Genomic DNA, 27,366 nt, shown 5'->3' on the forward strand with positions numbered 1-27,366 from the left:
TGTCCTTCAGTGGGGCTGCTTTCCCAACCTTTTCCATCTCCTTTCTGGGACCTTTGCATCAGCTAGACAGAAGCAGCCAGAGGCACAGCAGCTGACCCCACACCTGCCCACAGAGCACTTAACCCTCTTTCATTCCTAAGGGAAGGCACACTCGGTCTCTTTGCTTTCAAACCAACCAACCACCTCACCATCTGGATAGTCTTTGCTGGTTCTTTTCCTCCAATCCGTACCTACCGCATTCCTGCCAGCCTCACCGTCTGCAGCCCAGCTGTCCCCGCAGGACGCGGCAGGTCACAGCCAGCCTGTCTCCTCCCCTCCCCTGGGCTCTGCCCCAAGGATACCTCCACAGGTGAGGAGCAGGAGTAAGGAATTTAGCAACTAGCCTACTGAGAAGAAAAATACTATTGTTTTTTTAGGTCCTTTTAAAGCTTTTCCAGTAAAACTTAAAAATTTTGTTAATATTTAAATTGTAAACCAAATGCTGGCAACCATATATAAATGTTTGCTATGGACAAGACTGGGATATCATACTTGCAGAGACAACTTCGGAATTAGTTTAAATAAACCAATACGTTTTCTCAGAAATTAGTATAATTTCCTTCGGTTTACAATCCATGATATGGAAAGTTTAATAGAATGTTAAATAATTTACCTTCTACCCTAAAAGTAAGCTATAGAAAATGGAATCACTATTAGGATCGAATAATAACAAGGCTTTAACGGCTCAGTGGTTTTCTTAAGAGTATATAAATATATAAATCTTGAAAAGATAACACTGTTAGTTGAGCTGTAAAATCCATAAAAATAACAGTTCTGCCACAGTGCACAGACATGTTCGTTCATTTGGCTCCCCCGCCCTCCAAGCAGCTTTCCGGTTAGAAGTGGAAGACCTAGAAAATCAAAGACCTACGTGAAATAATGAAGATAGTGAGAAACGGGTGTGCAAAAAATAACCTTTAAAATTCCATCTCCAACATCACAGAGGCCCAGTAACAGGACTTTCAACTGGTTTAGTGAACACCCAGGACCGTCTCTGCATCCTCGTGCTGTGCTGGCTGCAGGCTCTGATCCCAAGTCTGCTGCTGCACCGGGGAGAGGAGTCTTCAGTCGGAACTAGGATGGGGGGTCCCCCTCGGCGGCCCGCGGAAGGGCGCCCTGAAGGAGGCAGGTCCGTGTGTGCAGGAGTTTCCTGAATGTACTGGGGAAGATCCCCGCCACTTCCTCCTCCATCCTGGCACCCGTGTCCAACCAAGGCCTCCAGTCAGTCTTACCATTAGACCTTCCGCTTGTCGGTGGCACGTGTCCGTGGCTTCTGCGTGTGAGGCACGCCCTCGCCAACCACGTGGCAGGAGTGGCTGCGCGGCTCAGCCAGCACATCCACAAATTCTGGCCCCCAGGGAGCAGGTCTGTGTACTCCAGGTTCGCCTCCAGACCATCCACCTTGGGCTGCCCATGGCTTCCGGCAGCAGGCAGACGGTGTGGCCCGTGGTGACGCAGGGCGACCAGGTCTTCCTCCTCCTCCTGAGGTCCTGAGGTGCTGCTATTCCTCCTCCAGGCGGCGCCCTGGGACTCTGCCTCCTCAGACCCCTCAACACAGTGGCCCGAAGGGTAACCCTCCCTGGCCCACGGCAGGCCGGGCCACCCGCTGCTGCTATTTCTAACACTATCCCCTGTATCTTGCAGGCTGGGTAGTGTCCCCAGCCGCGGGCAGCGCGCCCTTGTGCTGTGTCCTCTTCCTCAAGCAGGCGGAGCCCCTCTGCAGGCAGGTCCTGTGCTGCTCCGCCCTGGCTCGGGGCCAACCACCCCCACCCCTGCCCAGCTGCACTTTTAAAGCTCCAGGACAATGTAAACGTGGGTTTGTTTCCCGGGCCCGGTGAGGCTGCTGCTCTCTCGAGAAGGTCCGGGGTTCCTCAGAGCCTCCCATGCCGCGGGCTGAGGCAGCCTCTCCCAAGGGGCTACAGCCATGGTCCTGGCCCCACAGATGGAAGGCTCCATCTCCAGAAGTCAGGACTAGATGTGTGTGCTTAATTAATTCGAGACACAGTACAGTTTTTGCCTTCACCCAGAGCCGGGGGCATGGAGGCCCCAAACGGTAATACATCTCGTTAATGGCTTGGTTTTGTCTAGCAGTCACTGCTGGAATCCAGGCTCCGGGCCTTGGGGCCAGGATGGCCACCACGACAGGCCACTTCCCAAGAACCCAGCTCACGGCACTCCATGAGGCACGCGGCACCTGCTGCTCTCAACGAGGCTGGCGCACAACTAGAGGCGGTTGTCTCCGTTGACCCGAGTCCTTCGTGGGGCCCTGGACAGAAGGAGGGAGTGTCCTTACCAACAGTGGGGCCTTGCAGCCCCGTGGAACAGCCCAAGCCAAGGAAAGCCAGCCGTGGAAAACCTCTACCCAGGAGCAAGAGAAGGGCCCAGAAGGGGCCGCAAGTCGTCCTTCCCGTCTCCCCGGTGTGCTACCCATCCTTCACCCCCTCACCTCCGTTCCCGACTGTCAAAATGGTCTGCCAGATGCTCCTGGGAGATACGAAAGTCCTCAAATGGCTGCTGATAGCGGGCTTCAAAGGAACCTTCCCGGGCCCGGCCATGGAACAGCGGGCCTGAGGCATCAGAGCCCCGCTCCCGCAGAGACATGCCGAAGGGACTGAGGTCCCCGTTCTCCTGCTTCAACAGGGAGGGCACGTGGGGTCAGTGGCTCCCTGGGGCCTCGTGAGGATGCAGCCCGCCCGTCCCCCAGCCACGCTGCGGTTACCTTGGCAGGGAAAAGCTCGATCTTGACGAGCAGGGAGGCCAGCTCCAGGTCCTCGCTGTAGTTGTTCTTCAAAGGCACAGCTCTGTACCCTGGAGGAGAAGGCCTGGCCCTCAGCCTGGGGGGATCCGGGCCGCGGGCCCGCCCCCCGCGCCTAGGTAGGTCCCAGGCACTGTCCTAGGAAGGGTCCTCACCTGTCTTCAGGCCTTTCACCGGGAAGGTAGCCTGAGCCAGGAAGTTCTGGTCACTGAACATGTCTTCCTCATACACCACGAAGCGCAGAAAGGCGAATTCCGGGTTACTGATCTGGAAGTGGAAGGGCTTGGCAGGCCACACAGGGTTCAGTCCATTGTCCACTGCGGAAGTCAGGGCAAAAGGCCTCAGGCCACCGGCTCGAGAGGACAGAGCTGCTAGTGTGGAGGGGCCTTCAGGGCATGGCGAATGGGGAAGGCAGACCTACCCACGAACTCTGTCTTCTGCTTGACGCTGTCATACTCCGCTCCCGCCACCTCAATCTCCACAAAAGGACACACGATGCCTCGGCCGTTCTTTGGCAGGTGCCGGGCCCCCAGTACCTGGAAGGCAGGCCAAGATGGGCCGGGGACTGTCCTTTCTGCTCCTTCCCAGGCCTCACGCTGCAGTGGAGGCAGTGCGCCCTCTGCTGGGCCCCAAGGAGGCCACCCGCTAAATGGCTCCCAGCATCAAGGCCAAAAGAGCAGTGGCGCTTGAAATCTTTGCTTTACTTTGCTTTAGCCGCAGCTTTCAATGGAGCTTCTGCATCTACCTCATTAAATCCACGTCTGTTCTAACACGGACATCTCTTAAAGGACTCCGCCACAGGGAAAGGAAACAGAAATCTCTTCTCGGGGGCGGAGCACGTCCTCCCTGTGCTCTCCCCAGCCCTCCTTCCAGATGGCTCAGCCCCACCCACCCTGAAGTGAGCAGGCGGCACCAGCTCCGTGGCTCGGGGCCGGGTCTCCAACAGAGCTGGGGGCAGGGGTCACTCTCACTCAAGCCCCTTTCTCGCTGGCCCCTCTGGGTGGCTCAGCACTGGCACTAGCTCCCTGTCCTGCCAGGCGGCAGCTACCCACGGCTGGGCCTCACTGGACAGCGTGGCTCTTCAGGGCTGAGAACCGGCCCCAGTGAGCCCACCTGCCTTGGGCCTTTACCCTCTGGGCCCAGCCCCACAGTGGAGGCTGCTTAGTTGCCTCCCACCTCAGAGAGTGGTCAAGCCTTCCTCAAGCTCAGAAACCATCCCGTGTCCCCCTCCCCACCCGTCACGCAGACCCCCTAACACTGACTCTGGACAAGAGCCCCAGCAGAGCGACCCCCGCCACCCTGAAGCCCCTAGGCGAGCAGCACGCACCTCAATGCAGACGGCATACGGCTCCAGGCCCCGGAGGCTGCTCTTGTCGAAGGGATCGAAGGCCTCATCCCGCATGGTACTCGGCTGCAGTACGTAGCCGCAGCGGCCGCCCGCCATGAACAGGGCCTGGTTCATCTGCATCGGCTTGTCTGGAAGAGCCGGGTTACAGCGGACTCCCGCCCAACACCCCCCCGGCCCCCCCCCCCCGCCCCACAGAGCAGCGCCTCACCTGGGGTCTGGAAGTTGAGGGCCACGAGCTGACTGCCGCAGATCCACATGGGCAAGGGGTCGTAATTGGAGGAGTCCAGCCGCTGGCCCTTGGGGTAGATGCGGGAGAGCTGCAGCCGGTTGTACTGGAGGAATTTCTTGCCTTTGGCCTTGTTCACGTATTTCTCAGCCTTGGTTTCCGGAAAGGACGACATGTCCCGGTAGCAGGCACGTTCTGTGCCAATCTCTGGGCCAAACAGGGAGAATGCTGACAGAGCCCACCCCCCCAGGCAGCTCCCCCAACCCCCATATAAAGGGACGGAGTGCTCCTCCCTCTTCCTCCTGCCAGCGAGGGCACCCAAACCCACCCCGCTGGGGCCGCGGCCCTTACTCTCTTCATCGAAGGGAACAGGCCGACAGTAGACAACCAGCTCGGAGAGCTCCAGGGCGATCTTCTTCCTGCGCTCCATCATCTTCCCCTCTGTGAGCTGGTGACACACGCAGCCTGTAGCCCCCGGCCGGCAGAAGGGCGCACCCACAGCACAGGTGTTCCCCGAGCCCTTCCCTGTCCCCTGCCTCTTCCAGACCCCACTGGACGGTAACCAAGAGACCTCTGTCCTCATGCCCCACCTCAGAACCATCCTTCCTCTTCCCTGCCTTAAAGGGCACACGTGCCCTCCAGCACTCTCAGAGGGTGGGATCCTCACCACCACCCATGCCTCTGGGACCCCTCTGGGACCGCTCAGGGTCCTGGGGCAGGCTGCGCTCTCCAGCGATGCTGCGTAAGCCCTGGGTACCCCACCTCCCTTAGGCAAAAAGGGAGCCTCCCCTGACTTCCATGGGGATGTAGGCCTCTGGCTCAGTCTCTGGTGCCAAGGATACTCCCCCTACCTCGCAGTCCTAAGAACCTCACCACCTCAGCGACCCTGACCCCAGTGCAGCCACCTACGCGACACGGCCACTCGCAAATGCGCCCTATCCTGTCCTCACCGCCCCCCCACCAGAGGCCCACTTTCTTCCATCCGGGGCTCCTACATTCATAGTCTTAACTCCCTCTTTTGGCCCAGACCCCAGAATCCATCCCCCTAACCAGCATGTCTGCCAGTAAAATCTCAGCACCTTCCATTCACTGTGGGACTCAAAGGTCCCCGTTCTCCAAAGCAGCCACAGACCTGTGGCCTCCTAGCCTTCTCTCCCACACCGACCACTAGGGAAACGGCCATCCCCTTAACCCTGACCAGTACTTTCCTCTCCGTCGCCCCAGTCTCAGAAGAGGCCGCCTCCTCCCCGCTGGTTCCTCCAGCAGTCGGCATGCGAGCCTGCCCTGGCTCTGGTCCCGTGGAGACACACTCCCTTTGCCACACCCCACTGCCCACGGCCCCCCAACCCTGGCCACCATACTGCCACGGTTCCTTGTTGTGGCACTAGGGCCATCTGCTGCTGCCAAAACCAAGGGGCACTCTCAGGTTCTTATCATGCCTGTTGGTACCTCCACAGCCCCCAAGACATCGGACTCCACCCACCCCGGCCGGCCGCATCTAGCTGCTCCCCCTGCCAGTGAAGCCCTTTTCCCATACCCCACCGCCCATTCTTCCTGCCTCCAGCTCAGGACTTCTCTGGCCTCCACGCTACCTTGTGCAAGTGCCCACCAGGCAGAGCCAAGGGGTGTCCTAGGGCCATGTTCAGCTCCGACAGCCGCAGGGCTGGCTCCGTGTGTCTCCCACGGCCCCCAGCCTAGAGCGGGGCCCGATGCCGCACGCCTCACCCCCCAAGAGGCTCACAGACAGGCTGCCAACGCACCCCCTGCATCCCCCCAGACGTGCCTCACCCTGGCATCTGCCGTCTGGGCCACTTCTCGGATCTTCTTCACCCAGTCTTGCAGCTCCTCCTGCGAGTCGGCAGCGACATCCAAGGACCAGTGCGCCACCGAAGCCATGCTGATGGAGAAGACGAAGAGCCGGTTGTTCTTGCCTTCAGGACGGATGGCTGGGGGAGCGAGAACAGAGCTGGCAAGATGCTTCTGCGTCCCCCGCACCACAGCCCAGGCACGGGGCTCCCTAGGCTCCGAGCCCCCTCACCACCTGTCCTCCTCCCCACACACCATGAGGCGGACAAGGCTGCTGGGCCAGGCCCATGTGACAGCAGAGGACCACAGGGCTCCGAGCAAAGTCCCTGCTGGTAGAGGCGGGCTGGGGCTCAAACCCCGTCTGTTCCCCCTGGGTCCCCTGTCCCACCCCAGGGACCCCGCCCGGGAGGACAGTGGAGGTCCACGAGCCGTCTGCGTCTCCCATAGTGCCTGGCTCCGGTGAGCACGCGGGCATCAAGGGAGACTCCAAGCACAGGGAGAGCTCCGAGGGAGCGCGGCCTCTGGCTTCTTCCCTCGGCATGTGCCCACAGCCACAAAGGAGAGCCTGACCCTAAGGTATGGTGGGCTGGAAAATGGGTTGGGGGCTCACCAATCTGACAAGCCGGCACATCCAAGACCCCCCGGAGCAAGTCCCCCAGGGGGCTGTTCTCGTCCAAGTGCTGTGGAGAGCAAAGCCCACAGGTGCGTCAGCATGTCCGCTGTACACATGCATGGATGGGGGGGTCCCGTGTGCACGCAAGCACACCCCACAAGCACACACATGACAACACAAACAGCACATGTGTCCTGGAAACTGTGGCCCCTCAGGGCTGCGAGTGGACTGCAAGTGACAGTGGCTGTGTCACTGTGTGTGACTGACATGTCCCCCCCGCATGGCTCTGCACTCACCTCCCTCTCAGGCTCCAGGGCTGCGGGGCTGACCATCTCCTCCACATAGTTTGACGGGAACCACAGCTGCTTCTTCCCCCCGTAGTCCCCCCGCCACCTGTGGGAGCAACATGGCACGGACCTCAGCAACCACCCCTGACTTCCACAGGAGGGGAGCCCTTGCCAAGGCCCCCCACGGGAGCCAGCGACAGCCAGCCCACGGGCGTGTCCGCCCCACCGCCGGATCCACGGCTGTTGCTCCGGGCACCAGGCTCACCAGCCGCCGTCCTGCTTCTCCACGTTCTGGATGATGGCATTCTTCGTGAATGTCAGCTCGTCCTCCCTCTGGGCCTTGTAGTCAAAGAGGGCCTTGACGGCGCACTGGAGGGGGACAGCGGTGAGAGCAAGCTGTCCTCACCCACCTCCTGACCTGGAGCCACCTACCCAGCTCCAGTCCTGACCACTGGACCTACAGGAGACTCCAGGACAGATGTGACGGAGGACAGTCCCAGGGCCTCTGCCTCAGAGACTCCTGAAGTCCAGGTGGACCCCTGCAAGCCCCACAACCTGGACCCCAGGGAGAACCTTCCATCTGTCCCCGGGAATCAGGGCTGGCAGGCTAGGCGGAGAGTGTGTGTGGGTGCATGGAGTGCCTCCCCTGGGACCTGAAAGCCTACGGGCATGGCTGGGACCCCATCAGTCCTCATCTGGAAAACAGAAGAAAAGAACCTCCTTCCCAGGCTCCCTGGCTGCTGAGGGAAGGGGCTGAGAAATAGGGCACAATTCCTTTACCCCTTAGAGAAAAGAGCAGAAAGAGGAAGATGCTCTCTGACAGATCTTCATGAGGTGAGGGACTGAGGAGCAAAGAAAAAAGTTTTCTGGCCAGTGTGGCCTGCCCCTGCCCTGCTGCCACCCAGGAGGAAACGGGAGTTACCCTGGGGAACAATCTGGAAGGGTCAGTGCAGACCCCCAGGGACAAGGTCTGGGAGGGGGTCAGCCCAGGGAGAGCTGTGGTCATACACAAACCACACATCTCACAAACTCTCAGGCCTCGGAAAACCACAAGCACCACTTCTCCACAACGACCACAGATGGGCCCCTGAACACAGAAATGCAAGCCCTCAGCCACTGGGGACCCCCCGCCTCCGCGCTTCCTGTACCAGAGGCCTGATGCTGTACCTTGAAAGTTGGCATAGGATTCGCCTCCACGTAGAAGCCAGGGTTGCGTCCCTCATACAGGGCTCCATAGTCAGGCTCCTACAAACGGGACCAAATGGGATAGGTTAACACCCGGAGAGAACAGTGGTTACCGGCTGCCCCAGGCCCCTCGATAGGTGCAGGAGGCCCACGTGTCCTGCTGCACAAGGCCAAGTCTGCCCCTTCCCTGGCGTCGGGTCCACCAGCATCTCAGACCTCAATGGGTGTGGCCTGGCCCTCCCTACTCTCCGCTTTCTTACCCTTGAAACCCTCCCCACGATTCTGAAACCTCTCTGTTCCTCAAGGCCCAAACTGCTGCGGAGCTGTTTGCAGCGGGCTCCCGCAGGTGCCCTGCACTCAACTATGTAGCCCAGGGGCTCCCTCCCTCCCTCCGGGTGTCCCCGCCCCAGTCCCGCCAATCCACCAGTCCAGCCCCAGGCCCCGGTGGGTGCAGCCCCTTCCCTGGACACCTGTGCCCACTGATGACAAGTCTCAAGGGGACCTCCCGTCCTAGATGCCTTCCTTCTGTCCAATGCCATGGTCCCAGTACTGAGCCCTTCCCGGCCCCTAGGCCATCTGTGCAGCCTTCTGCCTCACTCGCCTTACCCCGGTGTCTCTTCCCTCCATAGCCGCCCTTCTGTAGCCTACTCTCCCCTCTGCCCCGGCGACAGTCTAGTCCAAGCCCAGCCGGCGAAGCTTCAGGCCTTGGGCCTACTGCTCCCTGTGTGAGTTCTAGGACCTCCTCACCCCAGAACTCAGCTCGTAGCCCCTAACCTCTTCCTCTAACGCGTGCCCTTCCTGGCAGCCACACCCGCGCAGAGGACACATCTCCCAGGACACTGTCCTGGCACCTATGCCATGGCCCCCAGCTGGGCAGAGTGACCTGTCCAGGAGCTCCCACAGCCAGACTGTCCCACGAGCACCCAGCAGCTAGCCCAGGGTCCCTGCCTGCCACGATGCCCCCAGCCCCAGGCCCTCACAGCGGTGCCGATCTTCTCCAGCGCCTCCTCGTTGATGGGGTAGCGCAGCTTCATTTTGCGGTACAGTGGGTGCTTCTCGTAGTAGCTGATCAGGTCCACAAGGCTGTCAAACTCCGAGTTGCCCAGCATCACCGTCTGACCCTCCTGCTGGACACGGCAATGCTTGATCTTGCCCTCGGCCCTGAACAGAACGGTCACGTGGGGTCAGGGAAGCCCAGATCCAGGCATGGCCCCACACCACCTAGAGCACCCCAGGCCACGCCCCTCACCGGAAGGAGATGGCGTACGAGTTGGGTTCGTTCCGTTTTCTCACCAGGAAGGCCCCGTCCCGGGGGACACGCATCAGCATGTGCTCGGCCTGAGCTCTGGTCAGGCTGGCGTGGTACCACCTGAGGACAGGCCCAAGTCAATCCCTGGCCTCCCCGACCTCGGTCCCCCCACCAGCCCTCAGCCGCCAGGCCCTCCCTCACTCTTTGCTCTCGTGGGCATTGGTCTGCGGGACTGGCTCTGAGAGGCGCATCTCAAATTCATTGCAGCGCAGGGGCACCTGCTGGTAGTGCGTGATGAGGTCATAGAGTGAGTCAAAGACCAAGTTGTCTGTCAAGAAGAACTTGGGGGCCCCAGCGTCCTGGCGGGAGTGGATCCGGCAGTGCTGGACTTTCCCGTTCCTCCTGCGGGAAGACATGGAGGCGGTGAAGCAGGTGTGGCCCAGAAGCCATGCTCCAGCCCAAGCGAGGTGCCCGAGGTACTCAGCGGCTGGGCAGACCCGCAGAGGGGCTTCAAAGCACCCAGAAAAGTATGCGTGTGAGGAGATCACGCTCCATGTGAGAGCCTGTAACAGAGACCAACACCAGACAGCGGTGGGCTCGGCAGCGGGGCACAACAGAGTGCAGCACACGCGCTGGGACTGGGTTACCAGAAGGAGAGGGTGTAGTCGCCCACGAAGGTCTCGCTCTCCCGCACAAGGAAGGAGCCGTCAGGGGCCCCGGTCTCGATGCAGTACTCGGTGAGCAGGCGCTCGGCGATGTGCCGTCCGTCCCGGCCCGCGCCGAGCTTCCCGTGGAACCACTTCTCACTGGAGTGCAGCTCCGTGCTGCCACTGGCCTGCGGGGGGAGGGCGACAGCAAAGACACTCGGTGACTCTGACCCCAGCCCGGCCCCCAGCCCTGGGCTGGCCCCTCACCTCCTTGGGCTCCTCCTCATCCTCATTGCCCTGGTCACTGCTGGTCTCCTCGGAGTAGTAGATCTTGCTGCTGGTCAGAACGAAGTAGTGCGGGTACCACTCCTGGGAGAGAGCAGAGCGGGGCCCATGAACGGAGGTCTCCTCCCACCAGGCCCGCACGCTCAGCCCGGCCTGGCACTCACATGGTTCACGGGGTCCTCCAGGTAGAGGATGCCGTTCTTGATGGAGTTGCTGATGTCGTTCTCGGAGTACATCACCGACGTGGGCACCTCTTCATAAGCGCTGCCCTCTGCCAGCTTCTTGTGCTGTGGGAGCAGCGGGACATGCAGCGCCAGCCCAGTCCGAGCCCCCGCCTCTCACCCAGGCTGAGGCCGCCGGCTGAGCCACGGCCTGGGAGAGGCGCGCGGAAGGGTGGGGTGCCCCCAGCGCTACCTTGATGAGGATCTTCCTCTTGAGCTGGTTGGGTGAGGGGAGCCCATCTGCAGCGATGTCCACGGGCTTGGTAAGGAGGGTGTCCCCAAGCACCTTCTTGAAGTACTGTGCCATGTTTCTCTGCTGGGCAATGCTGCAGTGGTCCTCGATGGACAGGATGACCGGGTACCTGCAGGGTAGGGGACCAGGGCAGGGACGGAGACCTTACAACTCTGAGGGCTCAACACCCAGTCCAAACAGCTGCTCAGAAAAGGTGTTAGGAAGCAAGGGCCGTGTCTAGAGGGCAGCGAGCCAGAGAAGAGCTTCGTTCCTCCCCAGCCCCTGGAAGGAAGCACGTGGGGCGCACGGGTAGAGCTTTAGTTTGTTCCATGAAAGGGAAGCCGAGGAGGCAGGAAGCAGGAGGGCTGCGGAAGGACGGCTCGAGCAAGCGGCAGAAAGGGAGGGGAGGCCAAGAAGGACAAAGAGAAAGAACGGGGAGTGGGGACAGCACTGGAGGGGACCCTCTGTCATAGGAGGGAGCCGTAGCCCAGCTGACCCCCACCCCCACTCACTCTGAGGCCACAAAGGCGTGCTCCTTGATGGTGTGCAGAACATCTGAGAACTTAATCTTGGTGGTTAGGGTGTGTCCGTGGTAAATGACCGGCATCCCATCTGGGCCATCCCAGCAATCCACTGCGCAGGAACATGACCACAGTCAAGAGGGCAGGTCCCCCCAACCTACTCCCCCACCCCGGCCCCCACGCACACTCAATGCAGCGACAGCCCATTCGCAGGCAGCGGGCGTAGGCTTCTAGGGAGGACTCGCTGGAGAACTGGTCCCCGGTCAGGTACCTGCACAGGGAAGGAAAGGCAGGGGTGGTTGGGTGAGTGCCTCCCTCCGAAGCCTGGGCCAGGGGGGCGGGGGTGCCAAGGGAGCCACTCACGTGTTGTGGGAGGAGGAGATCCAGTAGTGGGAGAGAGGGTTGTTCATGGTGTCCGGGCACACGGCGTCCAGCTGCGAGTTCCACACACTGTTCTCTTTGGAGAACAGGAAGGTGACAAACTGTCCGGAACAGGAAGGAAAGACCAGAGTGAGCCACTACCCCAGACCACTGGCTTGGCTGTGGTGGGAAGGAGAGGACGCTCGGTGTCTGTCACTGAGGTGGACAAGGTGGTGGACAAGGTGGACGGCGGGGAGGAACAAGGTGGTAGCCCTAAGGAGAATCTGGCTCCTGGGACCCAGGTGGGGTTCCGGTCAGTGCCCCCCCATTCTGATGTATGGGGTGTGAGAGTCAGGGCTCACCTCGTCCAGGAAGAAGTATGGCTCTTCGATTTCCCGCAAGGGATCTCGAAGGAAGCTGAGCATGAACTCCTGCACCTGAAGCCGGTCAACAGCCCACAGCTCCTGGTGGGGCGGGGGGGGGGGGGGGCGCCTGAGAGGCTACCAGCGACGAGCCCAGCCCCCCGCAGCTAGGAACCCTGGCCCCGCCCAACCCAGCCGTACCCCCTGGTACTCGAGGAGGAACTGCTGGAACTCGGGAAGGGATACTCGACAGAGCTCCGGCCGCTCCCCCGCCCTGTGGGAGAGAAGGGAAGCACCTGGCAGCCCGGTGGCTGGTGCAGCCCCCAGACAACAAGGGTCCCCTGGAAGGCAGAGCCCAGCTCCCAGCCAGCACAGATGACCAAGAGGGTCCAGCATGGCTTACCCCTTCCCACTGCCTCCCACCTGTACCAGGAGTCGCCAGGGGAGAGAGGAAGGAGGCCCCGGGGAGAACCCCACCACCCCACTTCAAACCAAACCTCAGGGCACTGGCTTCCAAGAAGGGGAGGTCCATCTGCAGGAGACAGAAGCTGGTCAGAGCGAGAGCCCCTGGGAGGCCACATGGGAAAAGGGCTTTCAGGAAGAAAGGCTGGGGCAACAGACAGGGGTGGGCGGGCCTCAAGAGAAGAGCTGGAGAAATGGCACCGGAAAGCCCTCCAGCAGGGCGGCAGGGCTGAGGCAAGCAGGGCTGGGGCTGGGGCGGGAGAGCAGGGGCTGGGGCCACGGGAGGGCAGGTGGCTCATGCACCGTCTTCTGGGCGCTGTACATGAGGCTGCGGTACAGCTGAGCAAACTGCCCGTAGGTGATGTCACTGCTGCGCTGCTCCAGGTCCTACGTGGCACAGGGCGGGACTCCGGTCAGGCCTACGGCCAGGGGCTCCCAGGCTCCCTCAGTGCCAGCGGGTGGCCCAGGATGTGCTTACCGTCAGACGCTCTCGGAGGAAGCGCATGTTGGGGACCCGGTAGTTGACCTGGGACAGCATGTTCTTCAGGTCCTTGGCTGATATACTGAGGAAACAGGGACATTCCCAGGGGCCTCACCCAACCTCTCATGACCTCTGACTTGTCGGCTGAGTCCATCTGGGACTCAGTCCCTCTGGGCTGGACAGATAAGCACTACTCCTGCACCTGGAGTCCTGAGGGGGCTAAATCAGAACCCTTGGGGTGACTAAAGGAAGTCCCCTCCTTTCTCTAGGGCTCAGTTTCCTCATCTGGGCAAAGAAAAAGGCCAAGATTCTGCCAAGAAAGGAGTGAACAGGCTCAGTGAAGTGGGTCAGGCGTGGGGGAGGGGAGCCAATCTTTAGGTCTCAGTGGTCAAGCCTGTACCTCTGGCCCCCCGGCAATCCTAGGGGCTGTTGGCTCACCCAGACACAGGAGGCAGCCTTGCCCTGTGAGCCTCCAGGCCCTGCACAGCTCACTCACAGACTCGCTGGGGGCAATTCCACAGGGAGTCCTGACCCGCTACCCTAGAATGCTGGGAGTGTGTGTCTCAGCATCCAGCATGGGGTGGGGGTCGGAGGGGGGCTGGTAGCCAGAGGGGATCCTGCTGGACAAAATATCACTGCTGGCGACTGGGCACTGCCCCAGCGTCTGACAGGGAAGTGTCCCTGCCCTCGAGGGGTGCCCTGCCCAGGATGTGGGACTAGGGGACACTGCCTGGCGAAAGGCTGGAAAAGATGAGGGAAAGGGAAGCCTTCTCTCCTGGAGGCTGGTGTCAGGGAGGCGAGGGCTGGCATCCCTCTTCCTCCTGCCCGAGAGCCTGGCAGACATCACCAACACTCCCTTCCAGAATTCAGTCTTGTACCACATGGCCCTGGCCGCTACTGGCAAGTGTGCTTCAGCAGGTGCTGCTTCTGCCCGTGCCAGCTCATCTGACCCCCAGGTGCCCAGAAGCAAGGCGCTCAGGGTCCTTGCCCTGCAGGTTAGGAAATGCTGCATCACCGAACTCTCTCTCAACTCTCTGCCGTCAGCATTACAAGCAAGCTATTATCCGTTCCGCCAAAACACCGGTCTCGACCCTGCTGCCCTCTCCGCCACCGCTCCCTTCTCCGCTCTCCTGCACAGCTGCACCTGAAGGAACCATCCGTGCTCCCTTTCCTTCCCTGAACACCGCTCTCTGCTCCTCAAGGTCACCAACAATCTCTGTGCTGTCAAGTCCATACCTGGTGAGGTCTGGCACAGCTCACCACCCCCTCCTCCCCAGGCTTCCAAAACTCCACCCTCCAAGTTTTTCTCTTCCCTCACAAGCCGCTCCTTCCCCTGGCTATCTCCTCCTCGCCTCCCTGATCCCCAGTGACCAAGTGGCCTGGGGTCATGGCCCTCTTCCCTTTTCTTGCTACGTCTATCAGGTGATCTCCAGCCTCATGGCTTATGGAAGGAACATCTCTATGCTCCCGCGGCAACATCTCCCGCCCCAACTTCTCCCTTAAACTCATTCTACCCACTTGCCAATGCAACATCTCTACCTGGATGTCTAAGGGTATCATAAAACTGAATATGGCCCAAATGCATCCCTAAGCTCCCCCAAATATGCTTTTCCCATGGCCTTCCCCATCTTAGTCAATGGCAACGCCACCTTTCCAGGTTCTCCAGCCACAAAGCTTAACTGTTACCTCGGACTCCTCTCTTCCTCTTGCACACTAAAATCAATGTTCGGAAGTTTTACTGGACTCTTACCTTCAAAACACAGTAGAGTCCAAATCCGACCATGTGCTACCGCCCTCCACCTCGAGCCACGACCTCTCATCTCGCACCCAGAATGCTGAAGCAGCTCCCTGCCCAAGCTGGCCGGCTCTGCCCCGTCCTGGGCTCTCCAGCCGCAGCCGGTCTGGTGCAACCGAAGTCAGGTCACGGGATGCTTCCTTTCAAAACCCTCCGTGGTTTTCTAGCTCTTTCACGGCAACAGTCAGAAGCCCTCACCATGAACTGATCTTTGTCCCCCATCTCTCCCCAGCCCCCCTGGCTGTCATACAGTGGCCTCAAAGCTGTGAGCTTCAAGGCACTCCCTCACGCACTAAGGCCACCACCGCCTGCTCTGCAGGACACCCAGCACCAGTCTGCACCAAGGCCCTCAGAGGACTTTCTGCAGGATGTTACTGTGCCAGAATGCTTGCCTGCCCCTCAGCCCTCCTAGACATAGGCCCCCCAAGTCCTCTGGTTCTCCGGAGAGCTGATCAGGGCTTGGCTACTGTGCTGGCTGCCACAACAACCCACAGGCAGAGCTAGAGCCACCCCCCGGTACCTACCGATCCTCACGGTTCCGATCCACGGAGTAGAACTGCTTCCGCAGCCACCTGGAGGGAGAGGAGCCTAAAGTGAGAGGCACTTCTCCAGCCAGGCTAGCCCCAGGGAGGTCAGCAGGCGGTGTCTGTGCACACAAAGGCCTGTGTCCTTGCTGCTGCTCCCTAGAACCTTTTCTCTTACGTCACAGGCTGCTCCTTCCCCTGGCTAGTCCATGGGGAGCTATGCTGGGGGTGGGGGTGCAAGGTCCTCACCTCTCGATCTGCAGAGGCGTGGCCGCCTGCAGGGTGTCCTCCATCAGCCACGTTAAACCCTTGATCCACATGTTCACTTCATCCTCAGATGTAGCTGTGATCAAGGGGCAGGGAGGTGAGCTGGGGACACGCACTCCGCGCTGAGCCTGGAGCCAGTGCCTATCTGCCCGGAGCTAGCCCCAACCCCCTCCAGCCCCATGACTCCTACCCTGCAGGCTCAGGGTCTTCAGGCGGAACTCCATTCCGTACAGGATGACAAAGCAGTGTGACTGGTCTGGTCGGAAAGCAGGGTCCTCTTGGTAGCGATCAAAATCCCGTGACGTCTTCCCTGGACGGATCTCCTTGATTTCCCGAATGTCAACTAGGAAGGTAAAGAGACCAAGGTCAGGCTGGGGTCTCTGAGTCAGTGCTGAAATGAAGGCAGCCTGGTTTCCTCACGCCCCCTCAGCGAGGGACCACAAAGAGAGACACCTCATCAAGGGGCAGAGCCAAGAGTACTACTCACAGGCCTACTGGGTGACACCAGAGAGGGAGTCCGAGTCTGAGGACAGACCTCTGCTAGAAGCGGAGCTGTCTGGGGGAGCAGGGAGCCCCAGCCTCTGTACCTTCCCTTGCTGAGAATGTAGGCAGGTCACTCTGACCTGGAGAAAAGCTGGAGTCTAGAGAGAGAACTGGGGAGGGCTGAAGGCTCTTCTGTGAGGACGATTTCCTGACACAAAGTACACGAACCAAATTGTAAAGTCCCAGGTTAGGGTGAGGCAGACCCAAATGTGTCTCAGGATCCGTGGGAAGAATGAGGGGTCAAGCTCGGAGAACCGACACATCCCTGAATGGCCCACCACCCCAAAGACATCCCCAAGCAAGTCTCAGCAAGAGGCCTGGTCTCCCAAGGCAGCGGCTATCCAAAGGGATGTTTCCCACCCTGGCTGTCCAAGGCAGACGACCTGCCTTGGCCACTAACATGGAAGATGACACTGAGTGACTCATTTAACTTCTAGTCTCACTTTTACCAAATATAAAGTCAAGGGCTTGAGTGAATTTCTCTAGAAGGCAGGGGGGTAGAAAAAACATGCGTGGACTCTGGGACCAGACTGCCTGAAGCAGAATCCCAGCTCTACCTTCCGTTAGCTGTGTGACCTCAGCAGTGACTGCTCTGATCCCACTCCTTCATGTGTGAATGCGGTAACAGTAACTATGAGGGTGCTGGGAAGATCCAAAGTCCTAAAAGCCAAAAGTGCCCAGCCCCATATATGGCACACGGGAGCTCATTCGATGCAGGTTCCCTCCCTCCGCTGCCTCACCAAAGTCCGCTAGGGGCACAGGTTCTGACCCAGGCTAGGAGAGGGACCCCAGCAGTGCACAGCACAGGGAAGGGCTACACCAGCCACACGTCCACACGATCCCCCCGTGCTGGGTGGGATCCCTGATTGGGGGGCTGGGGGGGGGGGGTGGACAACAGACTTTTCAAGTCAGATAATGAGACAGATTTAGGGAGGAGCTGTTCAAACAGAAGAAGCCTGGCTGAGTAACCAGAGAGGACTCTCCCTGAGCACTGCCTTGGCACCAGAGCCCCTTCTAGTGCTCTCAACCCAGACTCGCTCCGGAGCCAGGAGCAGCCCCAGCAAGTTGCCAGCTTGTGTCTGTCCCAGAGCCCTCCCAGTCCAAACTGTGCACCACCCAGGCCACACTGTCCCAAAGGGCCCAAATCCCTAGGCTCTCTTCCTACCCCTTCCAAGCCACAGCTGTGCCCCGTCTGTCCCACCTCAAACAGAGGCACTGCTTCCAGCCCAACCCCGGCTCTCCACCACAGCATTACGGGTTTTAACTGGACCCTGTTCTCCCTGCTCCGTGCGCCTTCATCAAACCCTCAGGCCTGGGCCTCTCACTGAAGAAGCCCTGCCTGCCCTGCCAGCAGCCCTGCCCCCACCCTCCTCACCAAGGAGCCACTCTTCCGAAGTTTTCCGAATCCTTCTAACACCGTTCTGATTCCTCCTGTGGTTGCTCCCTAGGGAGAACATGTTCCTTCTGTGGCCTTTTCAAGGCCCTTCCTGATGAGGCTGAGTGATCTATTCCCAGCTTCTCCCCTCACATCTTCTCTGCTCCATCTAAACTAAGCTGGAGGGGCGCCTGGGTGGTTCAGTGGGTTAAGCCTCTGCCTTCGGCTCAGGTCAGGATCCCAGGGCCCTGGGATCGAGCCCCACATTGGGCTCTTTGCTCAGCAGGGAGCCTGCTTCCCCCTCTCTCTCTGCCTGCCTCTCTGCCTACTTGTGATCTCTCTCTGTCAAATAAATGAATAAAACCTTTAAAAGAAATAGGCCGGACCAAGAGCAAGAACAGTCAGTGCTTCCTGCCCCCGCCATTTCCTCCGGGCCCCTAGGGTGGACTGTCTACCTCCCAGGCTCCATTCTCTCCCACCAAAGACCCAACTCAGGAGCGGCCTCCTGCGGTAATCATGCCCTTGACTCCTCATGACCCCACGTGAGACGCGTCATCTCCGCCCAGGCCAGGCAGAGCCCAGGCAATACTTGCTGGAAGACTGAAGGAGCAAACGAGAAAAGGAGGCACCCAGGTGGGGGGAGGGGCCACAAAATGGCAGTGGCATTTAAAAATGAGTTACACTCGGGTAGAAACAAGGAGGGTCGGGGAAACTGACTCACAAAAACCCAGCCTGAGAAGAGAGTTTCCAAGGATGGAAGGAGGAGCTGAGCAGGGGAAATGCCCAGATCAGAAACTGCAGAATAACCACAAAGCCTGCCCTTGAAGACAGAAGCCCGTATGCTTTTCCGGCACAGAGCCGCCGTCATCCCACACCTCTCGCACAGGCACACCGCCTCACAGACACAGATGCGTGCAGGCCAGGGTCTCAGTGCTCAGTGCCCGCCAGCGTGAGAGCAGCCCAAGACGTGGCCGCTGCTTGGCAGGCAGCTGGAGGGTCTGTTCAAAGCCTGAGGCCGGATACGTGTAGCCCCGCGCGCGCGCGCGCGCACACACACACACACACACACACACACTCCACCAGCAGGACCCAGGAGAACCTCTGGCCTGCCCTGTGCTCCTGGGCACATTCCCATGGAGACCAGGCTGGAGGCCGACTGGGCTCCTGCCCAACACAGGAACCACACAGGCACGGAGCAGCTCCAGGCCCGGCGTCCAAGCTTCCCAAGCTCTGGCTTGGCCACACCTGGTCCCTTGTACCCCACGCCACCATAAGGAAGTGCCAGCCTGGGGCTGATGCCCTCCAAGCGCATCACGCCAACGGGAGGCTGAAGGGACAGGACGCCAGCGTGCGATGCCCTACCACGTTCTTACAAATCATGTCCTGTGCCACCTCCCAGCCCCACTTCCCATCCTCCTTGTCCGGGAGGCAAACACAGAAGGGTCCTTTTTGCTGAGAGAGCCAGGGCCGGTCCCCCAGGGACTGCCATCAGGGGAGGAGACTCCCTGGGACAGGCATGGCCTCTGCCCTAGCTGGGGGCAGGGGGAGGCCGAGCCACCCCAGCTGTCTGGGTCAGAACTGCAGTGGGACAGGAAGGGCAGGGACAGACGCCCTCCCAGGACCTGGGAGCTTCGGGAGGAGAGGAGAACTGCTCAGAAGAGCAGGAGACTAGCAGCCTGTGTCCGGAGACCCGTGACCCGGCACTCGTCCCCCACTCAGACCGTGGGAAAACAGCATTCAAGGAACACTGGGGAAAAGAAAAGCAGGGTGCTGAGAGTTCCTTGCTAGGCTGGAGACACACAAGTGAGACAGGGGAACTCTCTGAGGGAAAGGCCAGGATCCCATAGCCAGGGGGCCAGGCCAGCCTCCTGTGCAGCAGACGGGTACAGGCCTTCACCAATGACAATGGTCCATCTTCAAGCTCGCTCCAACCTGAGAGGGCCTGGGGTTCCATCAGCAAGCATGGTATGTTCATTCCTCCAAGGACCAGGTCCCCAAGGCACATGCTTCAGGAATGGCATGTGTACCACCACACCAAACATTGCTGTGGTAGACAGCGACAAGATAAACTGCCTGGGCATTTAATCACCCACATGCTCTCATGAAGATACAGAAACCACCAGTCCTCCTCAAGGGGCTCTGGGGTAATGAGGGACTACCCATGCTGGGTCAGGGACTGGCATCACAGGCCAGCTCTGAGAGCTGAGGACCTTCTGATGGCCAGACTGCCTGGTGCCCTGGGCAGAAGCCTGGGGGTTCTGGTGGCAACCTGCCCCCTCTTGCTCCTTCAGGAAGCCTGCCCTGACCATCCCCCTTCCTAAAGGCTGCCCATGCCTAGCAGAGGAGAACCACACAGGTCTTAAATCCTAGCTGTGCAGCCCTAGGCAGGCCCTTACTCTTTTGGCCTCTGTTTCTCCATTAGTACAGTAAGGTCCTTGTCAGAAACAAATGATCCCACTGATATCTGAAGGAGACTGACCCCTGGCCTGTGTGCCTAGTGCATCAGCTCGAGGCCCAGAGAAGCCAGCAGCAGGGGAGAGAACTGCAGCCAATTGCCAGGGCTTTGCTGGGGATGGGCCCAAACCTAGGAGAGGTAAAGTTAGGCTGTAGCTGCCTCAGCCCACAGGAAAGAATCCAAGCAGCCATTTCTCTGGCTCAAAAAGGGGTCTTGCAGGGATGGGGCACCATGAAGGCTTGGGGCTCCTGAGGCCAGAGTTCAGATCAGTGCCTGCAGCTGTGCTCTAAGCCAGAGGTGGCTTCCTGAGCCTACAGCACCCAACCTGCACACTCACCAGGAGTTGGCGGCACGTGCACCCCACCACCTCACAGAGGATGCGTATCAGAACGGGAGACCAACAGACTGAAGTCACCAAGATCAATTCTCAAATCCTGTTTGCAAGCATATAGATGGGCCTTGCTGGCAGGTGAGGGATAAAGCAAAGCTTTTCATGAGGGGTGGGACAGCCATTAACCGTTCACATGTGAACAGCCAACTACATAAAAACATTCACATGCAAGAGTCAAGCCTGGCCTGCCTTGACCACCCCCAACCCTGGACTGGTTTCTGTTTTGACTTTTATGCAGAAGAAAACATGCGTGTTGCCTGGTGGCGGGGGCCGGCCCTAAGCATTGAGGCAGAATGCCACAAGACCGAATCAGCAAAACCAGAGCCTGCAGGACCAGGCAAGGAAATCCTCCCTTGTCTCCTGTCTTGGCCCAGGGACAGATTCCTTGCCAGAGACCATGAGACTAGAGATCAGCACTTACTCAAAGCACAGAGCCTGGGTCCGTCGGGCCTGGAAAGCAACTGCCTTCAGGGTGTAAGAGCGGTGGTGGCTGCTTTCCCTTTAAGAGCCTCAGTTTCCTTATCTGAGTCACACAACTCATCCCAAGCACTTTGGGAGGCCGGCAACTAGACAGCAGCAAAAAGTAGTGTTGCTCTCAGGGCCAGATCAGAACTTGCCTTTGCAGGAAAGTAGGTCCCCAAGCCAGGGACAACACCTACTCCCCTGGGTGAGGAGAGGGTGCCATGAAGGGGACAAGCTCAATGGCAGGCAGCCAGCCTACAGTCTGGGAAGGGACTGAAGACAATGACCCTAGAGGACTTGTCTGTGCAAGGTTCTTCTGAGGGTAGGGCTGCTTCTGGTCTTAGAATCCTGCCCCCAACCCGCTCCCAGACATCAAGCTGAGCCACAAGTGCCCCACCAGTCATCCCCCTGCCCAGTGCATCAGGACAGCCATGGCAGGGAGGTGCAGAGAGGCAGCATTCCTGGACACCAGGCAGAGTCCCCAGGGAAGAGAAATGCGGGGAGCGGGGGCAGGGCACCAAGCCTTTTCCAGGGTATCTTGATGAGTCCAGCTCCTGAGAGCTAGCCAATCCTGCCCCAGAGCAGACTTCACTCTGACCATGGCAGGCCCTGGAAGGGACAGAAGGGAGCCCACCATCCAATCTAAGATTCTAAATTAGACCCAAGCTTCTGAGTCAGGAACAAGTGTCCTAGCATCCCGTGCTGCCAGTGAGGTCACCTTCCAAACAGCCCTACACAGACAGAGGTCCTGCAAACCTACTGGCCGATTAACTAGCCATCAGACAAGGGGGGTGTACAGAGAGGAGCCAGGAGCACCAAGCACCGGCAAGGCAGGTGGGAGGCACAGCCCCACCTTTGAGCCTCTGCAAAAGAGGATCTGCAAAAGAGGATCACCACTCCTGGCCCTTCTTCACTGAGTGACTGTGAGATGTCAAGAGACACTGAAGCGATCTCATCAGAAAGAGACAGGAGGGCACACTGAAAATTAACCTCCCCGCAAATGATGAACATAGAGCCAAGAACACCACCACCGGCACAACAAAAAACCAGAAGGCATATATCACAAATTTCTGGACCTGAAACATGCTTTCACTGAACTATTTTTCTTTTCTTTTTTTTTAAATTTTTAAAGAAGATTTTATTTATTTATTTGACAGAGAGATCACAAGTAGGCAGGCAGGCAAAGAGAGAGGGGGAAGCAGGCTCCCCGCTGAGCAGAGAGCTCGATGCAGGGCTCAATCCCAGGACCCTGAGACCACGACCTGAGCCAAAGGCAGAGGCTTTAACCCACTGAGCCACCCAGGTGCCCCTGAACTATTTTTCTTAAGAAGAGCATTCTTCCTGGGGCGCCTGGGTGGCTTAGTGGGTTGGGCCTCTGACTTCAGCTCGGGTCATGATCTCGGAGTCCTGGGATCGAGCCCCACATTGGGCTCTCTGCTCAGCAGGGAGCCTGCTTCCCCCTCTGTCTCTCTGCCTACTTGTGATCTGTCTGTCGAATGAATAAATAAAATCTTAAAAAAAAAAAAAAAAAAAGAAGAGCATTCTTCCTTTTACAAAGTACATAAACTAACTGATGTAAACTGTAGAAGTTACCCAAAGAGAAATACATGCACCTACGTTTTGCAACTTAAAAAAATTTCAACTCATGGTAAACATGAAGAGTCTTGTTTTTTAATCTGGAGAGCTTGAAAGAGGTAAGTGAATATTACCTGGCCTGCACAGGTCTTTCCCCTCTAGGGGTTTTCATTACCCTAAACTCATGGGATGTGAACCCCCAGATCCCCTCCAGGACTGGCTGTCCAGCCCTGTAAGGGCACTGGGGGAAGGTGGGGAAAGCCCAGCCCTCTCCAGAAGGCCAAGTCCAATCCAGGCTATGAGCTGCAAGGACCCCAGGACATCAGCTCTCAGCCCATGCCCCTCCCTCCAAGCCTCTGCACGGGCCAGGCTGGTGGCGTAGCCAGTGCTTCACACTGTTGTCACATTCTAGTGCTTCCAGGGATCTAAGTCACTGGCCTGTGAGCTAGCTCCTGAAGGCAGAAGCTATGTTCAACTCTTCTATCTGTTCCCCAAATTCAGGTCCTAGGAAGGCCTCAAAATGTATACAGAGTGCTAAAGAGCAGGAATGAACACACAAGTTAGATTCCAGAGTTCATTATCTAACAAAGATAGCAAAGGCCACAGATGCTCAAAGATGGTATCAGGGATGGCTTCCTGGAAGAGGTGCTGCAGTCGACAAAGGCTAAGGAGCTACAACAAATATGCAAATACAGAAGTTGATGAGGTTTACTAAGGGGACAGAAAAAAGAAGGACCAGTTACCGCTGCCGCAAGGGGTGAGGGCATGGCCTCTCTGGGGGTCAGGGCAATCTGGGAACATTGGGAAGTCCCTGCACAAAGGTTCCTGCAACTGGTGGGAACCATGGGAAGTTAATGGAAGTTTGAGGAGTAGAAAAGGCAGGGCTCCCTGAGCACCCTGCCCTGCTTGGCTCTAAGTCAAGGCCACCAGGAGATTCAGAAAGCGAGGCCCAGGGATCAAGAAAGGTGTGCAAATCTTCCCCCAAATGGGGCATGTGGCTCCTTTGGTAGATCATGCGACTCCCAATTTGGGGGTTATGAGTTTGAGCCCCATGTTGGGTATAGGAATTACTTAAAAATAAAATCTTACTAAAAACAAAAACCAAAAAACCCCCACAAACTTCCCCCTAAATGCTCTCATTATAACCCGCTCCAAACCCAGCGGGGAATAAACAAATGGGCCATTCCCGGCTGCCCCCACCCCTCAAGTCAGCCACCTTTCATCACCCTCCAAGGACTACACACCCAGGGCAAGGGAGCACGAATGGAGCTGAGCCTTCTCCCTCAAAGGATGCCGACACGGAGAAAGGAAGCCACAAGGGAAACGCTCTGTGGCCAATTCCTGGCCCTCTCCCCTGCCACCCTTACACACAGGTTCCTGCACGATGCCCCAAGGGTAGGGTAGGCACTGCACCCCAGAGTCCCCTTCAGAGGGAGCCAAAGACAAAGGGGCTCTGCAACCCCAGAGTAGCTGTAACTAAAAGATACAGCTTTTAAAGAGTCGTCAGACCTCTGAAGGGCAAGATGGAGGTGACCCAAGGAGAAGAAAGGACAGAACCTGGGCACAGGTGGGAAGAGAACCTAACGCAGCTGGAATGAGGGGCACTGGACCGGCTAGCGGTTTCCGGGCTGCGCAAGACCTCTGGAAGGAGTGAGAGACCCCTCCTCCCCCGCCTTCCATTCCCCGCTCTATTCTGAGACTATGAACTCCCCCCTCCTATCTTCCAACAGAAGCCGCCAGAAGCAGCTCCCAGATCTCACCAGAGAGGAAATCAAAAGCAGAGGGGTCGGAGCTGTCTACCTCCATTTTATAGACAAGCTTGGAGCCTGGGAGACCTGGGGTCAGAGGGCCATGCGACACAGAAAAGGTGAGAATGGGGCTTTTCTCCTTCCCATGCCAATGTAGCAGCAGGGGAGAGAGGCCACAGCCCCTTCCCAGGGTCCTGGCTGAATCCTGGGAGTCCAGGGTATACCAGGGCAGAGCTCAGCATCTGCTTCTGGCTGGGGTTTCATCAGTCACTGCTCCCTAAACACCTGACCGAGAAGAGCAGCCAGGCCTGACTGGGCATCTGGCCCTCTCCCACCTTGATAAACAGGAAAAGGCCATTCAGACAGCTGCATGGAGGTCTGCAGGGTCCTCCTACACAGGACCTTGAACCCGTATGTACTAAATGCTTCAGGTTACAGCTGTAAAGGATTGTTGCCAGCACATGAATCATCTAGATTCTAGATGACTCTCCTCTTTGGAGCAATGAGAAAATGGAGGCTCCAGAGGGTTTTGTCAGGATCACACAGTGGTTCATGGCAGAACTGGGACCCTCTGCGTGGCCCCAGAGCCTTCTCACCACCCAGGCAGGCAGTCCTCCTGCCTAGGACACTAGACCAACCCCACCCATTTCAGAGGTGGGATCAGCACGCTCAGGTCCCAAAGGAAGGAAGGGATAGAGGCCCCACCCAGAGAACTCAAAGCTGGGAGAGAGCTGAGCGGTTGCCCCTTGACACTAGTTCATTCATTCCATCATCTAATCAAACACGTATGGGACACCTATCTCCTCAGTGTCGGGCCCTGGGTTGAGTCCTGGGTAAACAGAGATCAATAAGGCCCTTGAGTTCCTGCCCTTCAGAAAAGCCCCGGGCTGGTGGAGGAAACAGATGGGGAAGTAGATAACCATGAGGTCGTGCAAAGATGGAACAAAAGGGAGATGTCTGCGGTGCTGGGAGCACAGAGAAAGTGAGAAGTGCTCTTTGGGATTTCTCAGATTGCTCTGCAGAAGGCAGGTCTGGAGGGTCATGTCAGGCACAGGGGATCGTGGAAGCCAAGGCACCAATGGAGCAGTTTTATTGCTGGCGGGGGAGGCATTCAGTTTCACGGTAGAGGGGTAAGGACGCTGGGCCCACAACGAGCCTTTCCCACAATAGTGAGTATGGACAAGGGCTTGCCCCAGCTTTGCTGCCCAGGCCGAAATAACTCCCCAGGTAGTTCACGGGTCAGCCCCCAGGGCATAGGTCCTCTGCACTCCGCCTCCACTGAAGGCTGATGCTGTCCAAGTTTTTTCTAGATGTCTTGTGTCTGCCCCGCCCCCACCCATCCCCCCAGTATATTCAGGCTCCCTGGAGAACAAGAACACGGAGTGCAAGTCACTTTTCCATCCTCCTCTTTCCCAACCTTCAGAGCAATAAACATGGTTCACCATGCCCTCCCTCCTGCTTGAAGCTCTGCCCTTGGCTTCTCCCTCATGACTTCTGGTTTCCTCCTTCTTCTTGGGCTTCAGGCCTATCCACATTACACACTGGCCTTTGTCCAGGCCGAGGCCAAGGTCCTCTCTTCCCCTAATGCTCTACCTCCTCTCAGTCAGTCATGGATGCCCACAGATTCCATGGCCTCCTCTTACAGACAACGCAGTCCCCACCTCTAAGCTTCAGGTCCTTCGGTCCAATTGCCTACTTGCCACCTTCACCTGCTCACCCCAAAAACACCTCAAAGTCAACCCCTCAAACCAAACACATTACCTCAAACACACTCTTCAACACGTCTTTCACCAAAACCCAGGTCTCTTGCCACACCTCTTAGGTCAGCTAACAGCATCACCTCCCAACAGGTACAGAAACTAGAAACTTTAAAACCATCCTTAACACCTTTCTCTCACCATCCCTAATCTAATCCTTGGACAAGCCCTAATACTGGCTTTATTTGTCACAACCATATTTACTGAGCACTTAGATGAGTGGGAACCCTATGAGCATTTTAAAGCTATCTGACTGACAATCTTCTCAATGGAATACGAGCTCCTTGAGGCCATGGACCATACCTGTCAGTTTTAAGGCCCCAGGACTAGCAGGAAATGGAATGCATTAGAAGACAGGAAAATCTGCCCCCCTCCAAGGAAACAGTAGGAACCTCTGACTAGAGATCTAAGGGATGGGCTGACGTGGGAAGACAGGTGGAGAGACAGCAGAGGCCTCCTATACAGAGCTCCTTATGGAGCCCCATGCCTGACCTGGCTCCCCACCTCTTCGGTTTCCACGTTATCACCACCACACATCCTGCTCATTCTTGGAGGCATGGGGTAGGAAGAAGGTGTAGGGCCAGCCCTTAAACCACCAGCAGAGTCAACCCTGACCAGGAGGTTGGAGACATGCTAAGCAATGAAGAAGTCACGAAGGCAAGGTCTGTTGGCCCACACATCCTCTTCTGTGCACCACACTAGCCCTCTCACGTTCTGGAACTGCAGAGCTCAGCCACTCCTCAGCATCTGGCCATACTCCCTCTGGGTCACACCAGCCCATGCCAAGACACTTTCCTTGTCCTCATTTTGCTTCCTAGGGAGGCAAAGCCCTGATGCAAGATCTAGCCCCTGACCCTACTCCAAGGTCACCGGGAAGTCGCTGACTCCCCAGGAAGCCCATCTAGGATTCTTGGAGGGTGCGTCCCCTGTCAACAGGAATGCCTACCTTGGGACTTCCCACTCCTGATTTTCATTTCCTAGTTCTATACTCTTAAGACAACTTCTGGCCTCACCTCCCCTAAAAGGCTTCTTGCTGCCTCCCACTCCAGCCTGTAGAGCTTCACCCTTCCAGTGTGGGCCAGTTCTCAGGCCAGGGACCAGGACATGCTTGTGGAAATGGTCCAGGCATCAGGCATTCCGTTGTCACTAGAAGGGATGTTCTCTGTATTTCACTGCTAGCCTCAAGAGGCCCTGGGTAAAATCCTTGACAAAGTGACATATGCTACCCTTTTTAACCTCCTCGGTGGGTATACTAAGAGTTCCCAAGAAAGGCCACAGGCACATTATACTCCATTCCTACTTCAGGTAGAGTGGCTAGGGTAGGGGAGGCCATCAGGAGGAATGGGGTGGTGGGGAGAGGGGTGTGCAGAGCCCCTGCACCCCGTCACTGCCCAC

The 27,366-nt window shown here is 58.1% G+C and overlaps 1 protein-coding gene across 2 annotated transcripts in view; it reads right to left on the bottom strand.

Annotated features, from left to right (window-relative positions):
• Positions 1 to 573: 573 nt before the first annotated feature.
• PLCG1 (phospholipase C gamma 1) overlaps positions 574 to 27,366 on the bottom strand; it is a 36,965-nt gene continuing 10,172 nt past the window's right edge. The window contains exons 3-33 of one of the 2 annotated variants that reach the window (XM_032350667.1): positions 15,856 to 16,008; positions 15,648 to 15,741; positions 15,399 to 15,446; positions 13,077 to 13,161; positions 12,902 to 12,985; positions 12,634 to 12,668; positions 12,338 to 12,410; positions 12,137 to 12,238; positions 11,778 to 11,896; positions 11,600 to 11,685; positions 11,406 to 11,526; positions 10,855 to 11,023; positions 10,605 to 10,727; positions 10,423 to 10,524; positions 10,156 to 10,343; positions 9,710 to 9,910; positions 9,509 to 9,628; positions 9,240 to 9,420; positions 8,242 to 8,319; positions 7,340 to 7,443; positions 7,084 to 7,180; positions 6,785 to 6,854; positions 6,157 to 6,314; positions 4,720 to 4,816; positions 4,351 to 4,575; positions 4,122 to 4,270; positions 3,216 to 3,330; positions 2,950 to 3,111; positions 2,759 to 2,847; positions 2,486 to 2,667; positions 574 to 2,305 (exon numbers count right to left, since the gene is read on the bottom strand). In XM_032350667.1, coding sequence (XP_032206558.1) covers positions 2,263 to 2,305; positions 2,486 to 2,667; positions 2,759 to 2,847; positions 2,950 to 3,111; positions 3,216 to 3,330; positions 4,122 to 4,270; positions 4,351 to 4,575; positions 4,720 to 4,816; positions 6,157 to 6,314; positions 6,785 to 6,854; positions 7,084 to 7,180; positions 7,340 to 7,443; positions 8,242 to 8,319; positions 9,240 to 9,420; positions 9,509 to 9,628; positions 9,710 to 9,910; positions 10,156 to 10,343; positions 10,423 to 10,524; positions 10,605 to 10,727; positions 10,855 to 11,023; positions 11,406 to 11,526; positions 11,600 to 11,685; positions 11,778 to 11,896; positions 12,137 to 12,238; positions 12,338 to 12,410; positions 12,634 to 12,668; positions 12,902 to 12,985; positions 13,077 to 13,161; positions 15,399 to 15,446; positions 15,648 to 15,741; positions 15,856 to 16,008 — 3,653 coding nt within the window. In that variant the 3' untranslated portion in view covers positions 574 to 2,262. Of the gene's footprint in view, positions 2,306 to 2,485; positions 2,671 to 2,758; positions 2,848 to 2,949; positions 3,112 to 3,215; positions 3,331 to 4,121; positions 4,271 to 4,350; positions 4,576 to 4,719; positions 4,817 to 6,156; positions 6,315 to 6,784; positions 6,855 to 7,083; positions 7,181 to 7,339; positions 7,444 to 8,241; positions 8,320 to 9,239; positions 9,421 to 9,508; positions 9,629 to 9,709; positions 9,911 to 10,155; positions 10,344 to 10,422; positions 10,525 to 10,604; positions 10,728 to 10,854; positions 11,024 to 11,405; positions 11,527 to 11,599; positions 11,686 to 11,777; positions 11,897 to 12,136; positions 12,239 to 12,337; positions 12,411 to 12,633; positions 12,669 to 12,901; positions 12,986 to 13,076; positions 13,162 to 15,398; positions 15,447 to 15,647; positions 15,742 to 15,855; positions 16,009 to 27,366 lie in introns of both variants that reach the window. The other variant, XM_032350666.1, reaches the window with a different exon arrangement.

Source organism: Mustela erminea, chromosome 7, assembly GCF_009829155.1.
Source record: "Mustela erminea isolate mMusErm1 chromosome 7, mMusErm1.Pri, whole genome shotgun sequence".
NCBI classification, from domain to species: domain Eukaryota; kingdom Metazoa; phylum Chordata; class Mammalia; order Carnivora; family Mustelidae; genus Mustela; species Mustela erminea.